Source organism: Aplysia californica, unplaced genomic scaffold (genome assembly GCF_000002075.1).
Source record: "Aplysia californica isolate F4 #8 unplaced genomic scaffold, AplCal3.0 scaffold00630, whole genome shotgun sequence".
Classification (NCBI taxonomy): Eukaryota; Metazoa; Mollusca; class Gastropoda; order Aplysiida; family Aplysiidae; genus Aplysia; species Aplysia californica.
This window is the reverse complement of record NW_004797900.1, coordinates 416,024-431,486: the sequence shown is the minus strand read 5'-3', so window position 1 is coordinate 431,486 and position 15,463 is coordinate 416,024. Positions and strand designations below refer to the sequence as shown.

The window sequence follows — 15,463 nt, the reverse complement described above, 5'->3', positions numbered from 1 at the left end:
TGTGAGTGTATGTATTGGTATGTATTGGTGTGAATGTGTGTGTGTGTGTGTGTGTGTGTGTGTGTATGTGTGTGTATCTGTACGTGTGTGTGTGTTGGTATGTGTGTGTGTTTGTGTGTGTGTGCATGTGTGTGTGTGTTGGTATGTGTGTGTATTGCGTTGAAAGGTGTATATACAAATGTATATTATAAAAAGATTGAGGTGCTGGGGGGCAGGTGTGTGTGGCCCATCCAAGTCAAACCTTCTACTTCTATCATTTTCAGAGAAACCTGCAAAGCAACCTACGACTACCTGATTGATTTAGCGTTTGACGCTCAAGGACCCGCGGTCGGCGTCCAACAGATCTCTGGATACACTTTGTTCACCTACGAAGAAGAGGTGATTACTTGCTCGTGTTTTACACCCCTGTCAACACATTTTAGGTCAAAAGGGAGGTGGACTGTGAATTGTGCTTTGAGTCAGATACCGGGACCCTTTTGAAAGACAAGAGATACTTGAGGATATAGACTTCCTCTTTTAGTTTTAGTAGAGGTTTTACGGCGCTTCCTCTGTGGGGAATCGAACTGATGTCTTTTGCATGAATAGATATAATAAGTGGTGCCCATTAGCGTATCATCGGTTCCGTTCGGTTCTGTTTTGTCAGTTTTGTAGGTTTGGGGCTAGCCGGATTGACCTCTACGCGAGGGGCAAAACCAAGAAAACCTATAAAATCGATGATGACCTTCGACAGCATGTTGGGGATCGGTTTTGACAGTTGGTGTATTTATAGTGGGCTCTGAAGCTGCCTGAGACCGAACCAAACCGAATCAAAGCAAACCGAGTCAGTCCTCCAATGGGCACCACCGATGAGAGCTTAACATTTCACCACAGACTTGGGTCAATAGAAAAGTGAAAGCTACGGGTATATAAAAAAAAGAAGGAAGCTGAGAGCCCAGAAAAGAATCTCTCTCTCTTGCCCTTTTTAATTCCCAGTGGAGCACAGGCCATCAACAGCATTACTCCAGCGAAGCCTGTCCTGAGCATCCTTTTTTTATCTGTTTCCATGATGTCCCCGCTTTTTCAATTTCAGCTTGTACCGCTCGTCTCCATGTCATTTTTGGTCTTCCCTTCTTTCGTTTTCCTTGTGGAAACGTTTTGCTTGACGGGGGTCTCCTCAGGGTGTGTCCAATCCATTTCCATTTCTTCACCTGTACGTCTTCCAGAAAAGAATAGGAGAATGTAAATGAAAAGGCGTAACAGAAAGACAGTACAAAAGAGACTTTTCGAGTGTTTATATGTTGTGTATTACTATGTTATATATATATATATATGTATATGTGTCACGACTATGTCCTGTATATATGGAATCAGGTGTTTGTCAGTTTTTGGGCATCTGGTGTTATTGGTATGATCTTAAAGCTAATTAATTTTTCTAGCTTTTGAAGAAACAATTACCCTTCTAACTTAAATAGAAGTTGAGGTATTTGTGATTGCAGGATGTGGGGGTCGCCTGTGGGGGTTATAGTTAGGTAAAAATGAGCGAGAGAATGGCAGCCAAAGGGACTTCCACAGCTTGAGGGCGAGTGTCCTTGGAATGGAAAATACAAATTTACATTTCCTGTGCCATTTATTCACTTTTTAAAAGTAAAATGAAATTTGTTTTTAGATGGATATAAAGGTGTTGAAACCCCCCCCCCCCCCCCAAATAAAAAAAAATAAAAAAATAAATAAATAAAATTTAAAAAAGAAGGAAGCTGAGAGTGCAGAAAAGAATAGGAGAATGTAAATTCCAATAAGATTGCCTACAGGCAGATATCGACTGTTCTTTTGCCATTTCCTTATTTGGATGAGCGTTTTGATTTAACCACAATACCTCACAAATGTAGGCTATAACCATTGTTCATGATCAACGTTGGTCAATGTCTTTGCCACTGCATTCTATAAAGCTGCTGTTTGTTTGGAACTTTCCAGAAATATGAACTTTTCCATGACCTTGTGGATGGCTATCGCATTCTTCAGCCGTCAGAACTGAAGAAATTCCCAGCGGCAAAGTAAGTATCTTTTTTGGCATACTGACTCGTGTGTACTTTGAATGGGGTGAGGAAATTTGTGCCAGATTTTATTGGTGGCATCAGTGAAGGTGTTAACGAATAAGCCTGCTTAGTGTAACTAAATCTAAATGGATTAATTTTGTTCACATGGATTTAGATAAGATAAGACACATCTTTATTGTCCAGATCCTGGCACATGATTTGGTGTTTCACCATGTACACACACACACACACACACACGCACACACACACACATGCACACACACACACACACACACACACACACACACACACACACACACACACACAAGAAGGGAATACACACACTCACACTCACACATACAAACATACGCGCACAAACCTTTAAAAATCTCGCGAAAAAACCCAATACCAGGCAAGGGAAAAAAACGAAAAAGAAAAACCGGGCGTGCCCAAAATGTAAAAGAAAAAATTAGTAGATCTAGATCTAGGCCTTAGAGAGAAAAGGGAAGAGAATAAGAAGATATGTGAGGCAGCATGGTGGAATCAGGCTCTCGTCAATTTTTGGGCATGTTGAGCTAAAAACCAAAAAATTAATAAAAATTCATGCGGAAAAATGCAAGTTTCTTCATTTTGATTATTTTGACGAGAGCCTGATTCCACCACGCTGCCTCACATATTTCTGTTCTGGTGCCTTCACTTTTGGAACCAATTATACGTACATTATTAGACGCTTTGTTGCTCAGAAATGTATCTTGTCCCTTAAACTACGACACATTGTTCAGAAACACATACACTTCGATGAAGCCGTGAATAAGTCACCAACGTACGTAATAAGTTTCTTTATTTTCACTTTTTCATCCTTTGTTGCCATTAAGCGTGGAGGGGAGATGAAGTTTTTCCATAATAAGTATTGTCGAGGAAAGATTCTCATTTTTTGGCCCCAAAATCTGGAACACCTTGCATCAAGATCTTAGAGAAACAGCAAATTTTGATAGGTTAAAGCAATTGCTCCAGATTCATTTGTTCAATTAATTGTTAGTTATAGTGTGTTGGTAAGTTCTGATTTTTTAATATACATGTATAGATATATTTACATTTTTTAAACTGTCCTTTCGTGTATGGTTAATGTATGGTTGTGAATGTTCTTCTTTATGAGGTTGAACTGGTTTTTCTTGCTTCTGTGAAATATTTTCTCTTGTGTGAATGATTATGTGATTGGTGTAAAGCACTCAGAGCTTATACTTGTATGGAATACAGCACTATATAAATGCAATCTATTATTATTAATCTATTATTAAATAATCTGCCATTTCATTTCTTCCAAAGGTCTGGCTATTTTTACACCTCTGTGCAAGTCAACACTGTGGTTTTTCTGCCTTGGCTGATGCAAAAGTAAGTCGTATTTTTTCTTCTTTTGTCTCTATACGTCCAGTTCCCCAATGCTAAAAAGACTAATTTTGTGTGTGTGTGTTTGTGTGTGTGTGTGTGTGTGTGTGTATGTGTGTGTGTGTGTGTGTAGGTGTGTGTTTATGTGTGTTTAAATCAAAATCTACTATAGGTTTACTTTGATAAGTAAGTGTGTTATTGGCATTTTGCAGGTGTCATAATTTCGCTGGTCAAATTTGCGGGTGCAATAACGTATCGACTCTAACGATGGATATGTAATATGTCTCGACGTGGTGGAATCAAGCGCTCGTCAATTTTTTGGCATGTGAGGTTAAAATTGTATCATAGTGAACATGACTTACTTGTTTATTTGTGTTGCTTTTGATGAAAGAAGTACCCATCTATCTTCAATAGAAGTTGAGATAGTTGCTATTGAAGAAGGTGGGATCGCCAGGTTTCCATGGTAAAGTTAGCGAGAATAAATGGCCGCCAAAGTTTGATGATTTCAATAGCTTGAGAGTCCCTGAAAACGATAAAATTACCTATTTTGTGCCTTTAATCAACGTTTTTCTGTGAAATTCACACGAAAATATGTTTTTACTTGGGCACGAAAGGTATGGACCCGAAAAAACGAAAATTCCTTGGTGCCTTGATAGCGGAAGCTGACTTTGTACTGTTGAAACTAGAGAGGTGAGCAGAGTAAGTCTGATTCCCTGTTTGGACTTCTCTGTTGATATCCACCCCTTGGCGTTCATATGACCTTTTATGTAGTTGCGAGTGCCGTGAAACCTTACTAAAACTAACAAAACTAACTTATTCATTTCCACCATTTGTTCTTTTTCAGATTCAAAAGTATGGGAGGCAAAGTGAGGTGTGCAAAAGTTGATTCACTGAAGGAGGTAACGAGCTGCTGAAAATGTCAGATACTTAAAAAATTACTTACGAAAAGAAAAATTAAGTGATTAAAATGAAGACCAATGTACACTAGATCTAGATTTTTTTCACCGGCTCTTAAATTCTGCTTTTTGTATTTTCGTGCACGTTTTTAAGTCACAATTTGAATCTCCCAATCATATGTAGGCCTATTTCAGTGCAGTAGCGCTCGATTTCATGAACAACTTGATTTCTTGAATTTCTTTAAAAATCTTGAAAATTGCAAATCCAAATCACATATGGCAAAAAAACCAAGCCTGGTATACTCATACAGTCATTCATATTACGAAGACCAACGTTACTCGCTCAAAATGATTGAATAATTGTCCGAGGTACCTGCATTAGCGTCCATGATTTACTCGAGAGATTTTTCTTTTCTTTCATTTTAAAAAAAGAAAGGAAACCACTCCAGCCAAGTGGATTCATCAAATTCGGAGTCAGCCAGGTTTTCCGTCATGGATGGGCCAAAAACTACATTGGATAACAGTAAAAAATATTATGATTTTATGTTTCAATTTCATGTTTCTACCCGTTTCCACCACACCAAATGCAAAATGTGCTGACTTATACATTTTGGTTTTAGTTTGTGAATGAAGAGTTATTGTTGTTTTGGGTTTTTTCATGAATGAAGAGTTAATAATTGTCTTTCTGCTGCCATTACAATGCTACTCCTCAGCTCCTTCTTACTACTGTCTTTCAGCCACACGCCTGATCTTAGGGTAGGTAAGATCCAACACCTAGCCTTGTCGGGTAATGGTGAAAAAATTATGGAGGTCCTGTGTGCAAGTTGTGCAACTTAAAGATCCCTTGGTGGTCCTAAAATTAATAAAAGTATGCTTCGGCTGCCACCAATTTTTTCATTACTACCAAACTGAAAATGCTTGACTCTATCCGTATCCTGAGGTCATCTGGTACCTCCAGGTTATATTCTTCACATTTTACAATACTTCTAGTGCGAAGATCTCCTTGAAACTTTCAGTATTTCTCAAAAAATAATTTTCAACAGAGTGTTATGCAAAGTGTACGGATCGGATTAACGCGTAAATTTTCTCTTTGGAAAGTGGTGGCACAGAGTTCCCCATGTCATATGGATACGATAGTAAAACACTACGTACGGATAGGGTTAATGTGTCCCATATGCTCATATGATCTTATACAGTTGAGAGCGCTGTAAAACACTTACAAAAATTGAACCAAAAATTTAAATATTGCTCCTCTACTCCAGTTTTCAGGTCAGTGTGATGTCATAGTGAACTGCTGTGGCCTGGGTTCAAAGCAACTGCTCAACGATCAGCAAATGGTGCCTGTGAGAGGGCAAGTTCTGAGGGTGGGTATATGGCATGTTTCTGGAAAATTGGTTGCTACTTTAGTTAGCATGTTGTCCATGACTCTAAATGCTGACCATACATATACATTCACAGACACACACACTCACACATACACTCACACACACACATACGCACTCATACAAACACATGCAAACACACACACTTACAGATACACACACATATACACACACATACACACATACGCGCACACAAACTTGCAAATACACGCACACATACACACATACCCAGGGGCGGTTTGTTAACTGGGGTGCCGGTCAGATTTTTTTCAGCTGGACTGTTGACAGGAGATTTATTGCTGATGATGATTTTCATTCAGTTTTAAGTAAATCCAAACAAACATGTATCAACATTCAAAAAGCACCTTGCCGATTTGAAGGCGCACAAATAGAGAAGTGGGATTCACTGCTGTTTATTTGTCGCGACAGAGCCTCATTCCTTCACGTTTGTTATCACGCCGGCTCGTAACTTTAAATCGTCTCCCCTCCCATCAAGCCGTCACTTCGCGGAACTTCGTAGGTTACTACGTACGAGACAAACACACGGCGGGCTTTGGCCTAGCGATGACGTCAGTCCCATGGACAAATCCATCGACAGTCTTGAGAAGGAATAGAGGCAAGGAGTTTAGAACTAAATTGCCAAATTGGCCTCTTTGTAGCTTACAAAATTAAGATTGAGACTGTCTTGAGCAGCACAGACACATGTATTATTTTATCAGCAAAACATGTATTTATCATTCAGCCTTTCTCTAACTACTATCAGAACATTTATTGTTAGCATGGCACTACTCTTTTTTGTTTATTGACTTTCTAACCACCTATAGTTCCTGTTTGACATTTACTCATCGTTGTCTCCCCACTAATAACTTACCTGGCCCATAGGAGTCTGGCCGGCGGAGGGAGGAATCGTCTAGTGAAGATATATAAGGAGAATTTTAATGAGGAGCCATAAGCACTCGGCTGTCAGAGTCTGGGCCAGGCCTATCCCCTCCCTTCCCTCCCCTTTTCCACCGTCACCCCAGCTAGACACCAAGTTCTATAATTAGCATTTGACACACTTCCCCACTTCGTTACAACACAGTGTTCTCTTCTGAGAAGTGAGAAGTGCGTTGAAGAAAAAATGTGATGATATTATAATGGTTGGAAACTTGTGTGCTTTGTCCAGCTTTGTACACTATGTATCTGATTGTAGACTTGATCTGCATGGGACAGCATCACTGGTACAGTATCAATTACCTTTTTGTCATCATACAGGACAGTTCTTATTACATATTTAACGGGTCCAGTGCACGTCGATATTTTGTGTAGGGGTGTAGAAAGTACGAGTAAAGTACTGAAGGCCAGGACCAGCAGTTTATTGCCTCTCACTTTCAGTTTGTTTTCTGGCCTAGTAGTGTTTTGTTTTTTTTCTGTGCCGATCAAGTCAGTTTCTATTAATCTGACTAACTTCCTTCGTACGTTATTCATGATATTGTTTCTTGACACTACCGCATATTTTAGCTCTTTCACAGTATATTACAATGTTTACAGTGGTGTGTGTGTGGGGGGGAGTGGGGGAGGGGGTGGGGACGGCGAAAGTATGGGTATAAAATAAGAGAGAGAGAGAGAGAGAGAGAGAGAGAGAGAGAGAGAAAATGTGTGTGTGTGTGTGTGTGTGTGTGTGTGTGTGTGTGTGTGTGTGTGTGTGTGTGTGTGTGTGTGTGTGTGTTGTGAAGGAAAGGAATAGTCGACGTGAATGACGGCCGGTCAGTTCTATAAACCACGAGCCGCTACTGCACATACCCGTACACACACATACACACACATTCATATACATACACACACAAACAAACACACACACACACACATCCACACACATTCCCATGCATACACACACAAACAAACACACACACACACACACACACACACACACACACACAAACACACACATGCATATATATTTACATTGTAGAGAGAGAGAAAAAGAACGAAATTATTGGTTTTAAGACATATCCGCCCCCTCCCTCCCCCCCCCCCAAAAAAAAAGAAGAAAAAAGCATTTTAAAGTTTAAAAAATATTTGTGTGTAAGATTGCTGTTGATCATATTATTATATTCCTATTCATTCTTATTCAGGTTTCTGCTCCCTGGGTCAAGCATTTTTACCTCTTGAAAAATGCGGATGGGAACTTACTGTCTTACATATTACCGAGGTGAGTGATGAGTATTTTTCTTTCTGATGAACGGTCTGATGGGGTTGATTAGTTAAGTATAAGGTTTTACACCCCTTTCAACCCTAGAGAGTTGTTTTCTTTACGAAACGGGACTTTCAAAGTTACCACCGTCTCCGATAGGATTGAGCCAAGATGTCGAAGAGCCTTGAAAATTTCTCCAACATCCCAAGCTCAATAAATTCCCATGCTGATTCGAACCGAAATAATGCGCAACATAATACAGCATGATACGAATGCTCTAATTGCGACCATTACTGTTCTTTGAGGTATGTGTGTTAGGTGGGGAATACAGTAGGGAAACAGTGGTACTGGTAAAGCAGTCCCCGTCGTTTTATGCAAGAAATATTCTGAAATTAAGCAAAATGAGCCCAAAAAATGTGAAATTATGCGATTCAGTTAATTTTAACAAAGAATGATAAAGGAAAATAATCAGAAATTAAGCAAAAAAATGATCAAATTTAGCTAAATTATGCGGGGTGCATAAAACCACGGGGACAGGTATAAAATATGACATGTAGATGTACTTGTGTTCCCCATGACAGCACTAGTGAAATTGTGGTTTGTGGAAAATACAGTAGCGAAACAGTGGTAGGGCATACGTACTTGTGTTCTTGTGAGCACTACAGTTGGGGAAACAGTGGTACTGGTATAGTATGTAATGTGTATACGTACTTGTGTTCTTGTGAGCACTACCGTTAGGGAAACAGTGGTACTGGTATAGAATATGACATGTGTATACGTACTTGTGTTCTTGTGAGCACTACGGTTGGGGAAGCAGTGGTACTGGTATAGAATATGACATGTAGATCATGTACTTTGTGTTCTTGTGACAGCTCTAACGAAATCGTGGTTGGTGGGGAATACAGATAGAAAAACGGTGGTACTGGTATAGAATATGACATGTAGATGTACTTGTGTTCCTCGCGACAGCACTAACGAAATCTTTGTTGGTGGAGAATATAGTAGCGAAACAGTGGTAGGGCTTACTGGTATAGAATATGACATGTATGTAAACTTGTGTTCTTGTGAGTACTACAGTTAGGAAAACGGTGGTACTGGTATAGAATATGACATGTGTATACGTACTTGTGTTCTTGTGAGTACTACAGTTAAGAAAACGGTGGTACTGGTATAGAATATGACATGTGTATACGTACTTGTGTTCTTGTGAGCACTACAGTTAGGAAAACGGTGGTACTGGTATAGAATATGACATGTGTATATGTACTTGTGTTCTTGTGAGTACTACAGTTAGGAAAATGGTGGTACTGGTATAGAATATGACATGTGGATGTACTTTGTGTTCTTGTGAGCACTACAGATAGGGAAACAGTGGTACTGGTATAGAATATGACATGTGGATGTTCTTGTGTTCCTCGCGACAGCACTAACGAAGTCGTGGTTGGCGGCACAGCGGAGAAGGGAGTCTGGGACACAACCTGTACCGAGGAGGACAGCCAGAAAATATGGACGGCTGCCACAGACTTCCTGCCCATGCTGAAGGTAAACAGGATGCGACCTCTGCTAAGTGCAGCAGTATTTGAAATATCAACCCATTTTATACAAATGAATTTATTAGAAATACCTGGTTTTAAAAGTGACTTCATTAGAAATAATCAACCCATTTTATACAAGTGACTTTATCCAAAATAATCAACTCGTTTTATACAACTGTATTTATTCGAAATAATCACCTCTTTTTATACAAGTGTATTTATTCGAAATAATCACCTCATTTTACACGAGTGTATTTATTCGAAATAATCACCTCATTTTACACAAGAGTATATTGCATTCAAAATAAATCACCCCATTTTATTCAGGAGTATTTCTAATGCTGCTAAAACCGTGACTGAAGGTACGCAAATGTCAATATCTACACATGAACTGTTCACATTTTTCTTCCCCACTTGTTTAATGCCCTGTAATTCCCCCTCCCTTTGTTTCGGTAATCACAGACACACTTTGACGTCAAACTCCGAGTCTTAAAGCCCTTGATAATCATAGTCTACTGTAGCCCTTGATAATCATAGTCTACTGTAGCCCTTGATAATCATAGTCTACTGTAGCCCTTGATAATCATAGTCTACTGTAGCCCTTGATAATCATAGTCTACTGTAGCCCTTGATAATCAAAGTCTACTGTTCTTGCAGTCCGTGAGTGGACTTTATTAACTCAATTGTGAGGCAGCGTGGTGGAATCAGGCTCTCGTCAATTTTTGGGCATGTAGAGTTATTGGTATCATCTTAATGCTTGTTCATTTGTCTTTATTCGGGTGAAAAAAATATTCATTTATCTTGAACACAAGTCGAGATATTTGCGAATGAAGAGGGTGGGGTCAACTGTTTTCAGAGGTAAGATTAGTGAGAAAAGGGTCGCCAAAGATTAGTCATTTCCTTAGCTTAAGAGTCCGTGGTAACTGAAAATTTACATTTTTTTGTGTCTTTAATCAAAATTTTTCAGAAAAATTCACACAGAAATGAGTGTTTAATGGGCATGAAAGGTGTTGAGCCAAAAAACAGAAATTCGATAAAAATTCACAAACCTTCGGGAAAAATGCAAGTTTCTTCATTTTGATTATTTTGACGAGAGCCTGATTCCACCACGCTGCCTCACAATGACAAAGTTACCAAGACGTTCTGAACACCTATTTTGTCCTTTCAACAACAAACTAAATGCAATGTTACAGCACAGTTTTAATTGTCATACACAAGTGAAACACACAAATGTATATATATTATTTTTATATTATTTATTAAAAATATAGTATGCATGTGCTTGCCTCAGAAATAGAAAACGGACTAAACAATTCTTGTACCCCTATGAAGAACAAAACTACTTGTAAGCTTTTTTTAAAGTGCCCCAAAGCAGCTTAACTTCAAGAATTGCCAAACGAACAGAATGCACTTATAAGTTACTGTAATTGATTGTTATAGTCTCTTAACTGTATTGTTTTATGTAACTTTTACGTGCATTCTGTTCATTTTATGAACTTTTCATGAATTTATTGACATCCTGTACTTGTCATGAATATCTGGACATCCACCTATTTTCTGGTTGTTTCCCCTGACTGAGACGTGGGATCTCCTGCACAAGGAGGAGAGGGACAAGAGAAAACCAAGGACTAGAAGACTTTTATGGACTTGTTTTTTACGTCTCTACCGAGACAATTTGGGAGGCAGTGTAGTGAAATCAGGCGCTCGGTAAAATAATGAAAGTGAAGAAACTGGAATTTTTCCGCAGGTTTGGGAAGTTTTATCAAAATTTTGTTATTTGGCTCAACACCTTCCATGTCCATTAAAGAATTCGTTTATGTGTGGATTGTAGCCTCCGAAAAAAGTCAATTAAAGGCATAAAAAATGTCAATTATCTTTTTCCTTGTACTCTCAAGCTACCTCCTTCAATCGCAAATATCTCGACTTGTATTCAAGAAAAATGGATTTTTTTTTATCGAAAGCAAGACAATTTAAAAAGCTTTAAGATGATACCAATAACTTAACATGCCCAAAAATTGACGTGCGCCTGATTCCACCGCGTCGTGACACATTTAGATCATTTATAAGGCGGGCTTCGACCCTGCCTGTCAGGTAGTGCTGGGCGGCCAGGTTCCCCATTATTGAAAACTAGGAATCGTAGGAATCGACTCCGAACCCAAATACTTACTTTCTAATGATGGGATTTCTTCCGGTGGTTACCTAATTGGCTCCGAACATCTTCAGGATATAGGATAACCTTGATTTCGGAAGACTAGGAAGCATAAACTTTTATTTTTTTAAAATAAATCTAAAAAAGAAAGAAGAAGATTTCAATGATTAAAGTAATTGGTAACCGTTGGTTTTCGTAAAAAGGAGTCGGAACTTTTCATATGTAGCATTAATCGTGGGAATCGGTTCCGGAATCGAGTCTTCGCCCAGCTCTACTGTCAGGGCCAACCCGGGCTGAGAGGAATACAACTCCCAGCAGTAAGACTGGAGCTACTTGTATTTGTAAAATTTTCTTGCCACTGTGAGATAGAACTTGAGTCTTCAGCGCACAAAGGCATTGAACCTAACCACTACACCACAGATATCTGTGGACTGGACGGCGCACTAGTGATAGTAGTGATACTAACCAGGGAAAATGTTTGGAAATGTAAAAATCTAGAATTTTCTTTGAGACTAAACTGATGGAGAAAATTTTATAGTGGAGAATATTCTCCCCACCCTCCTCCCTCCTCCCTCCTCCCTCCCTTTTGTTCCCCTGTCTTGGCAGTCTGCTCATATTTTTCTGTTACACTAAGACAAATTCAAAAAGAAAAATATGGTGATGAATGCTTCCTCCTTTAATAATAATTAATACCATTGATCCTCCACGTCCCTCGTGACTCATTGGAGCAGAGGAAGATAGGACTAACGCTAACATTACTTAAACGCAATCGCTCATCATCACTCATCACCACTATTAATTCTAAAATCATCATCTCTCTCAGATCAATGACTTACATCTATAATCCTGGAATCTCTATCCGCTATTACAGTTAATTCATATACTAAGTATGCATGTAATACACTACTGGACACAATCATACGCACTTTTTTCCACTAATCAGATGGCGTCAATCTCATATAAATGGGCAAGGGGAAAAAAAAAAAAATACCATTGATCCAGTGTGGGGTCGCAGGTAATTTATATTTGGGAAAATGCTGAATAATTGTGAGAGAGTGGCGTGTATACAGGACTAAAGGCTTGTGTCGCAGAAGCCAAAATCATCAAACCATTATCCTGTCAGGATCTGGACAATAAAGATGTATCTTATCTTATCTTATCTTATTTTATCTGTAGAAAATTGTTGCTCTAAGAATTCTTGTGTGGGGAGCATTTTTCATACAGCCAAGCCTGTTGTAATGATTACCTGCCCAAGACCTGTACCTGTACTGTACAAATGATCACATCCCCCCCCCTCCCCTCCCCCCCGTTGCGTTTTCTTCACTACTTCAATAACACCGTTCAAGAAAACCACCTCGCGACCTCAGTGCTTTCTTTCTTGTCGTATCTCCATTTTTTAAACTGAAAATGTGACATTTTTTAAAGTTCACTATTCGTTATGAGCTGTTTTCACTGTTATTAAAAATGGAGGTATGACAAGAAAGCACTGGGGTCATGACCTGTATAAGATAACCACTTTTCTCCTAGACATTTGGTGGTTGTGTTGGACAGGATCCACTATACATCTGTTTTTCAATGCCGTTTTCACTTCTGCAGGAGGCGAAAATTCTCCGACCTTGGGCTGGACTGAGACCTGGAAGATCCTCGTTGAGATTAGAGAAAGAAGAATTGGAATTTGATGGACAGCCCATGAAGGTGAGGCAGTTGTTGTTCTCCTCCTCCTCCTCTTCGTGTTCTTTTAAAAAAATTCTTCTTCTTCTCCTCTTCTTCTTCTTCTTCTTCTTCTTCTTCTTCTTCTTCTTCTTCTTCTTCTTCTTCTTCTTCTTCTTCTTCTTCTTCTTCTTCTTCTTCTTCTTCTTCTTCTTCTTCTTCTTCTTCTTCTTCTTCTTCTTCTTCTTTTTCTTCTTCTTCTTCTTCTTCTTCTTCTTCTTCTTCTTCTTCTTCTTCTTCTTCTTCTTCTTCTTCTTCTTTTCTTTCTTTCTTTGTTATTGTTGTCGTTGGGGTTTTTTTTTTTTGGGGGGGGGGGGGGGGCGACACAGGTAGATCCTTGTGTTGTTTCTGTCCCTCTTTCTTCCTATCTTTCTCAGCTCTAATTGGATGCTGGATCGATAACAACTCTACTCTAATTGGCTGTTATTGCTTCGACATGCTTATTTTTACACAAACAGACAAACAAACAGTCTTCACAAACAAACACAATCACAAACAAATAAACAGACCTCACAACCAACCTCACAAACAAGCTCACAAATGTTCCCCAGGTGGTCCACAACTACGGCCACGGGGGTGCAGGGGTTACCTTGTTCCACGGCTGTGCCCAGAGAGTCAAGGACATGGTCAAGGAATGTCTCAGACCAGAGGCCTCATCGTCCTCCACTCACAAGGCAGCGGCCAAGTCCAAGCTATAGCTATAGCTTCTGGCAGCAACGTCAATTATTGAGATTTTGTACATGTAACTGAAAAATGTTTCACAGTAACCTTCCACTTGAGATTTTATACATGTAACTGTAACTGGAATTGTATCAGCTTCCCACAGCAACATCCTACCTGGAAATGTTTCAGCTTCCCACAGCAACCTTCCAGTTGAGATTTTGTACACGTAACTGGAAATGTTTCAGCATCACACAGCAACCTCCCACTTGAGATTTTGTATATGTAATTGGGAATGTTTCAGCTTCCCACAGCAACCTTCCAGTTGAGATTTTGTACACGTAACTGAAAATGTTTCAGCATCACACAGCAACCTCCCACTTGAGATTTTGTATATGTAATTGGGAATGTTTCAGCATCACACAGCAACCTTCCAGTGGAGATTTTGAACATGTAATTGGGAATGTTTCAGCATCACACAGCAACCTTCCAGTGGAGATTTTGTATATGTAATTGGGAATGTTTCAGGTTCCTGTCTAGGGGAAGGAAGCTTTTAATAAATGCTCAAAATGTGAATGTTTTAGACCCCTATCAAGGTGAAATGAAGCTTTAAATGCTAAAAAAATGTGGCATAAAGGCTTTGACATTTTCATGTAATTGGAAATGTTATAGGCTCCCATGGAGGAGATTTGAAGCTTTTAAATGATCAAAGTGTGAATGTTTTAGGCCTCCATTGAGGTGAAATGAAGATTTTGAATGCTCAAAATATGGCATTGTGGCATTGAAATTGTGTACAATGTAATTGATAATGCTTTAGGTTCTCATCGAGGGGAAATGCAGCTTTGCAAAGCTTAAAATGTGAATGCTTTAGATCCAAATCGAGGTGAAAGGAGGCTTTAAATGCACAAAATATGGCATAATGGCACTGAAATGTTGTACATATAATTATAATTAATGCTTCAGGCTCCCATCAAGGGACATGAAACTTTTAAATGCTCAAAATGTGGCATAATGGTATTGATGTTTTGTAGCCTACATGTAGTTGAAAATGCTAAAGGTCCTCATTGAGGAGATTTGAAGCTTTTAAATGATCAAAATGTGAATGTTTTAGGCCTCCATTGAGGTGAAATGAAGATTTTAAATGCTCAAAAAGCGACATTGTGGCAATGAAATTGTGTACAATGCACTTTGTGAAAGCTTCAGGTCCACGTCGCGGGGAAATGAAGCTTTTAAATTCTCACAAGATAGCATTGTGGCTTTGAAATTGTGCACAAGTAAGCATAAATGCTTTAGGTTCCCTTCGAAGGGAAATGACGCTTTTCAATGCTCCAAATGTGAATGTTTTAGACCTCTTTTGAGCGGAAATGACGCATTATAATGCTCAAAATGTGGCAAATGCTGACTTCTCGGCCTGACTTGGTCTTGTTGGTCTCAGCAGGAGTCACAATAAGTTATCTTCACCCTTATCGTTTATACATATGTATTAAAAGATTTTAAAACCGTTATATCCTAATCTCCTGTTGTTATTATTATTATTATTATTATTATTATTATTATTAT

At 39.0% G+C, this 15,463-nt stretch overlaps 1 protein-coding gene across 1 annotated transcript; it reads left to right on the top strand.

Moving 5' to 3' along the window:
• Nucleotides 1-263: 263 nt before the first annotated feature.
• Nucleotides 264-15,408, top strand: LOC101845030 (D-aspartate oxidase; the record flags this gene model as incomplete). Its single annotated transcript, XM_013087735.1, is given in 9 exon segments — nucleotides 264-378; nucleotides 1,951-2,030; nucleotides 3,339-3,404; nucleotides 4,243-4,297; nucleotides 5,557-5,658; nucleotides 7,791-7,867; nucleotides 9,274-9,391; nucleotides 13,130-13,228; nucleotides 13,795-15,408. Coding segments are annotated over 9 exon segments (859 nt in total), but the record flags the coding sequence as incomplete, so codon positions are not given.
• Between the last annotated feature and the right edge of the window lie 55 nt (nucleotides 15,409-15,463).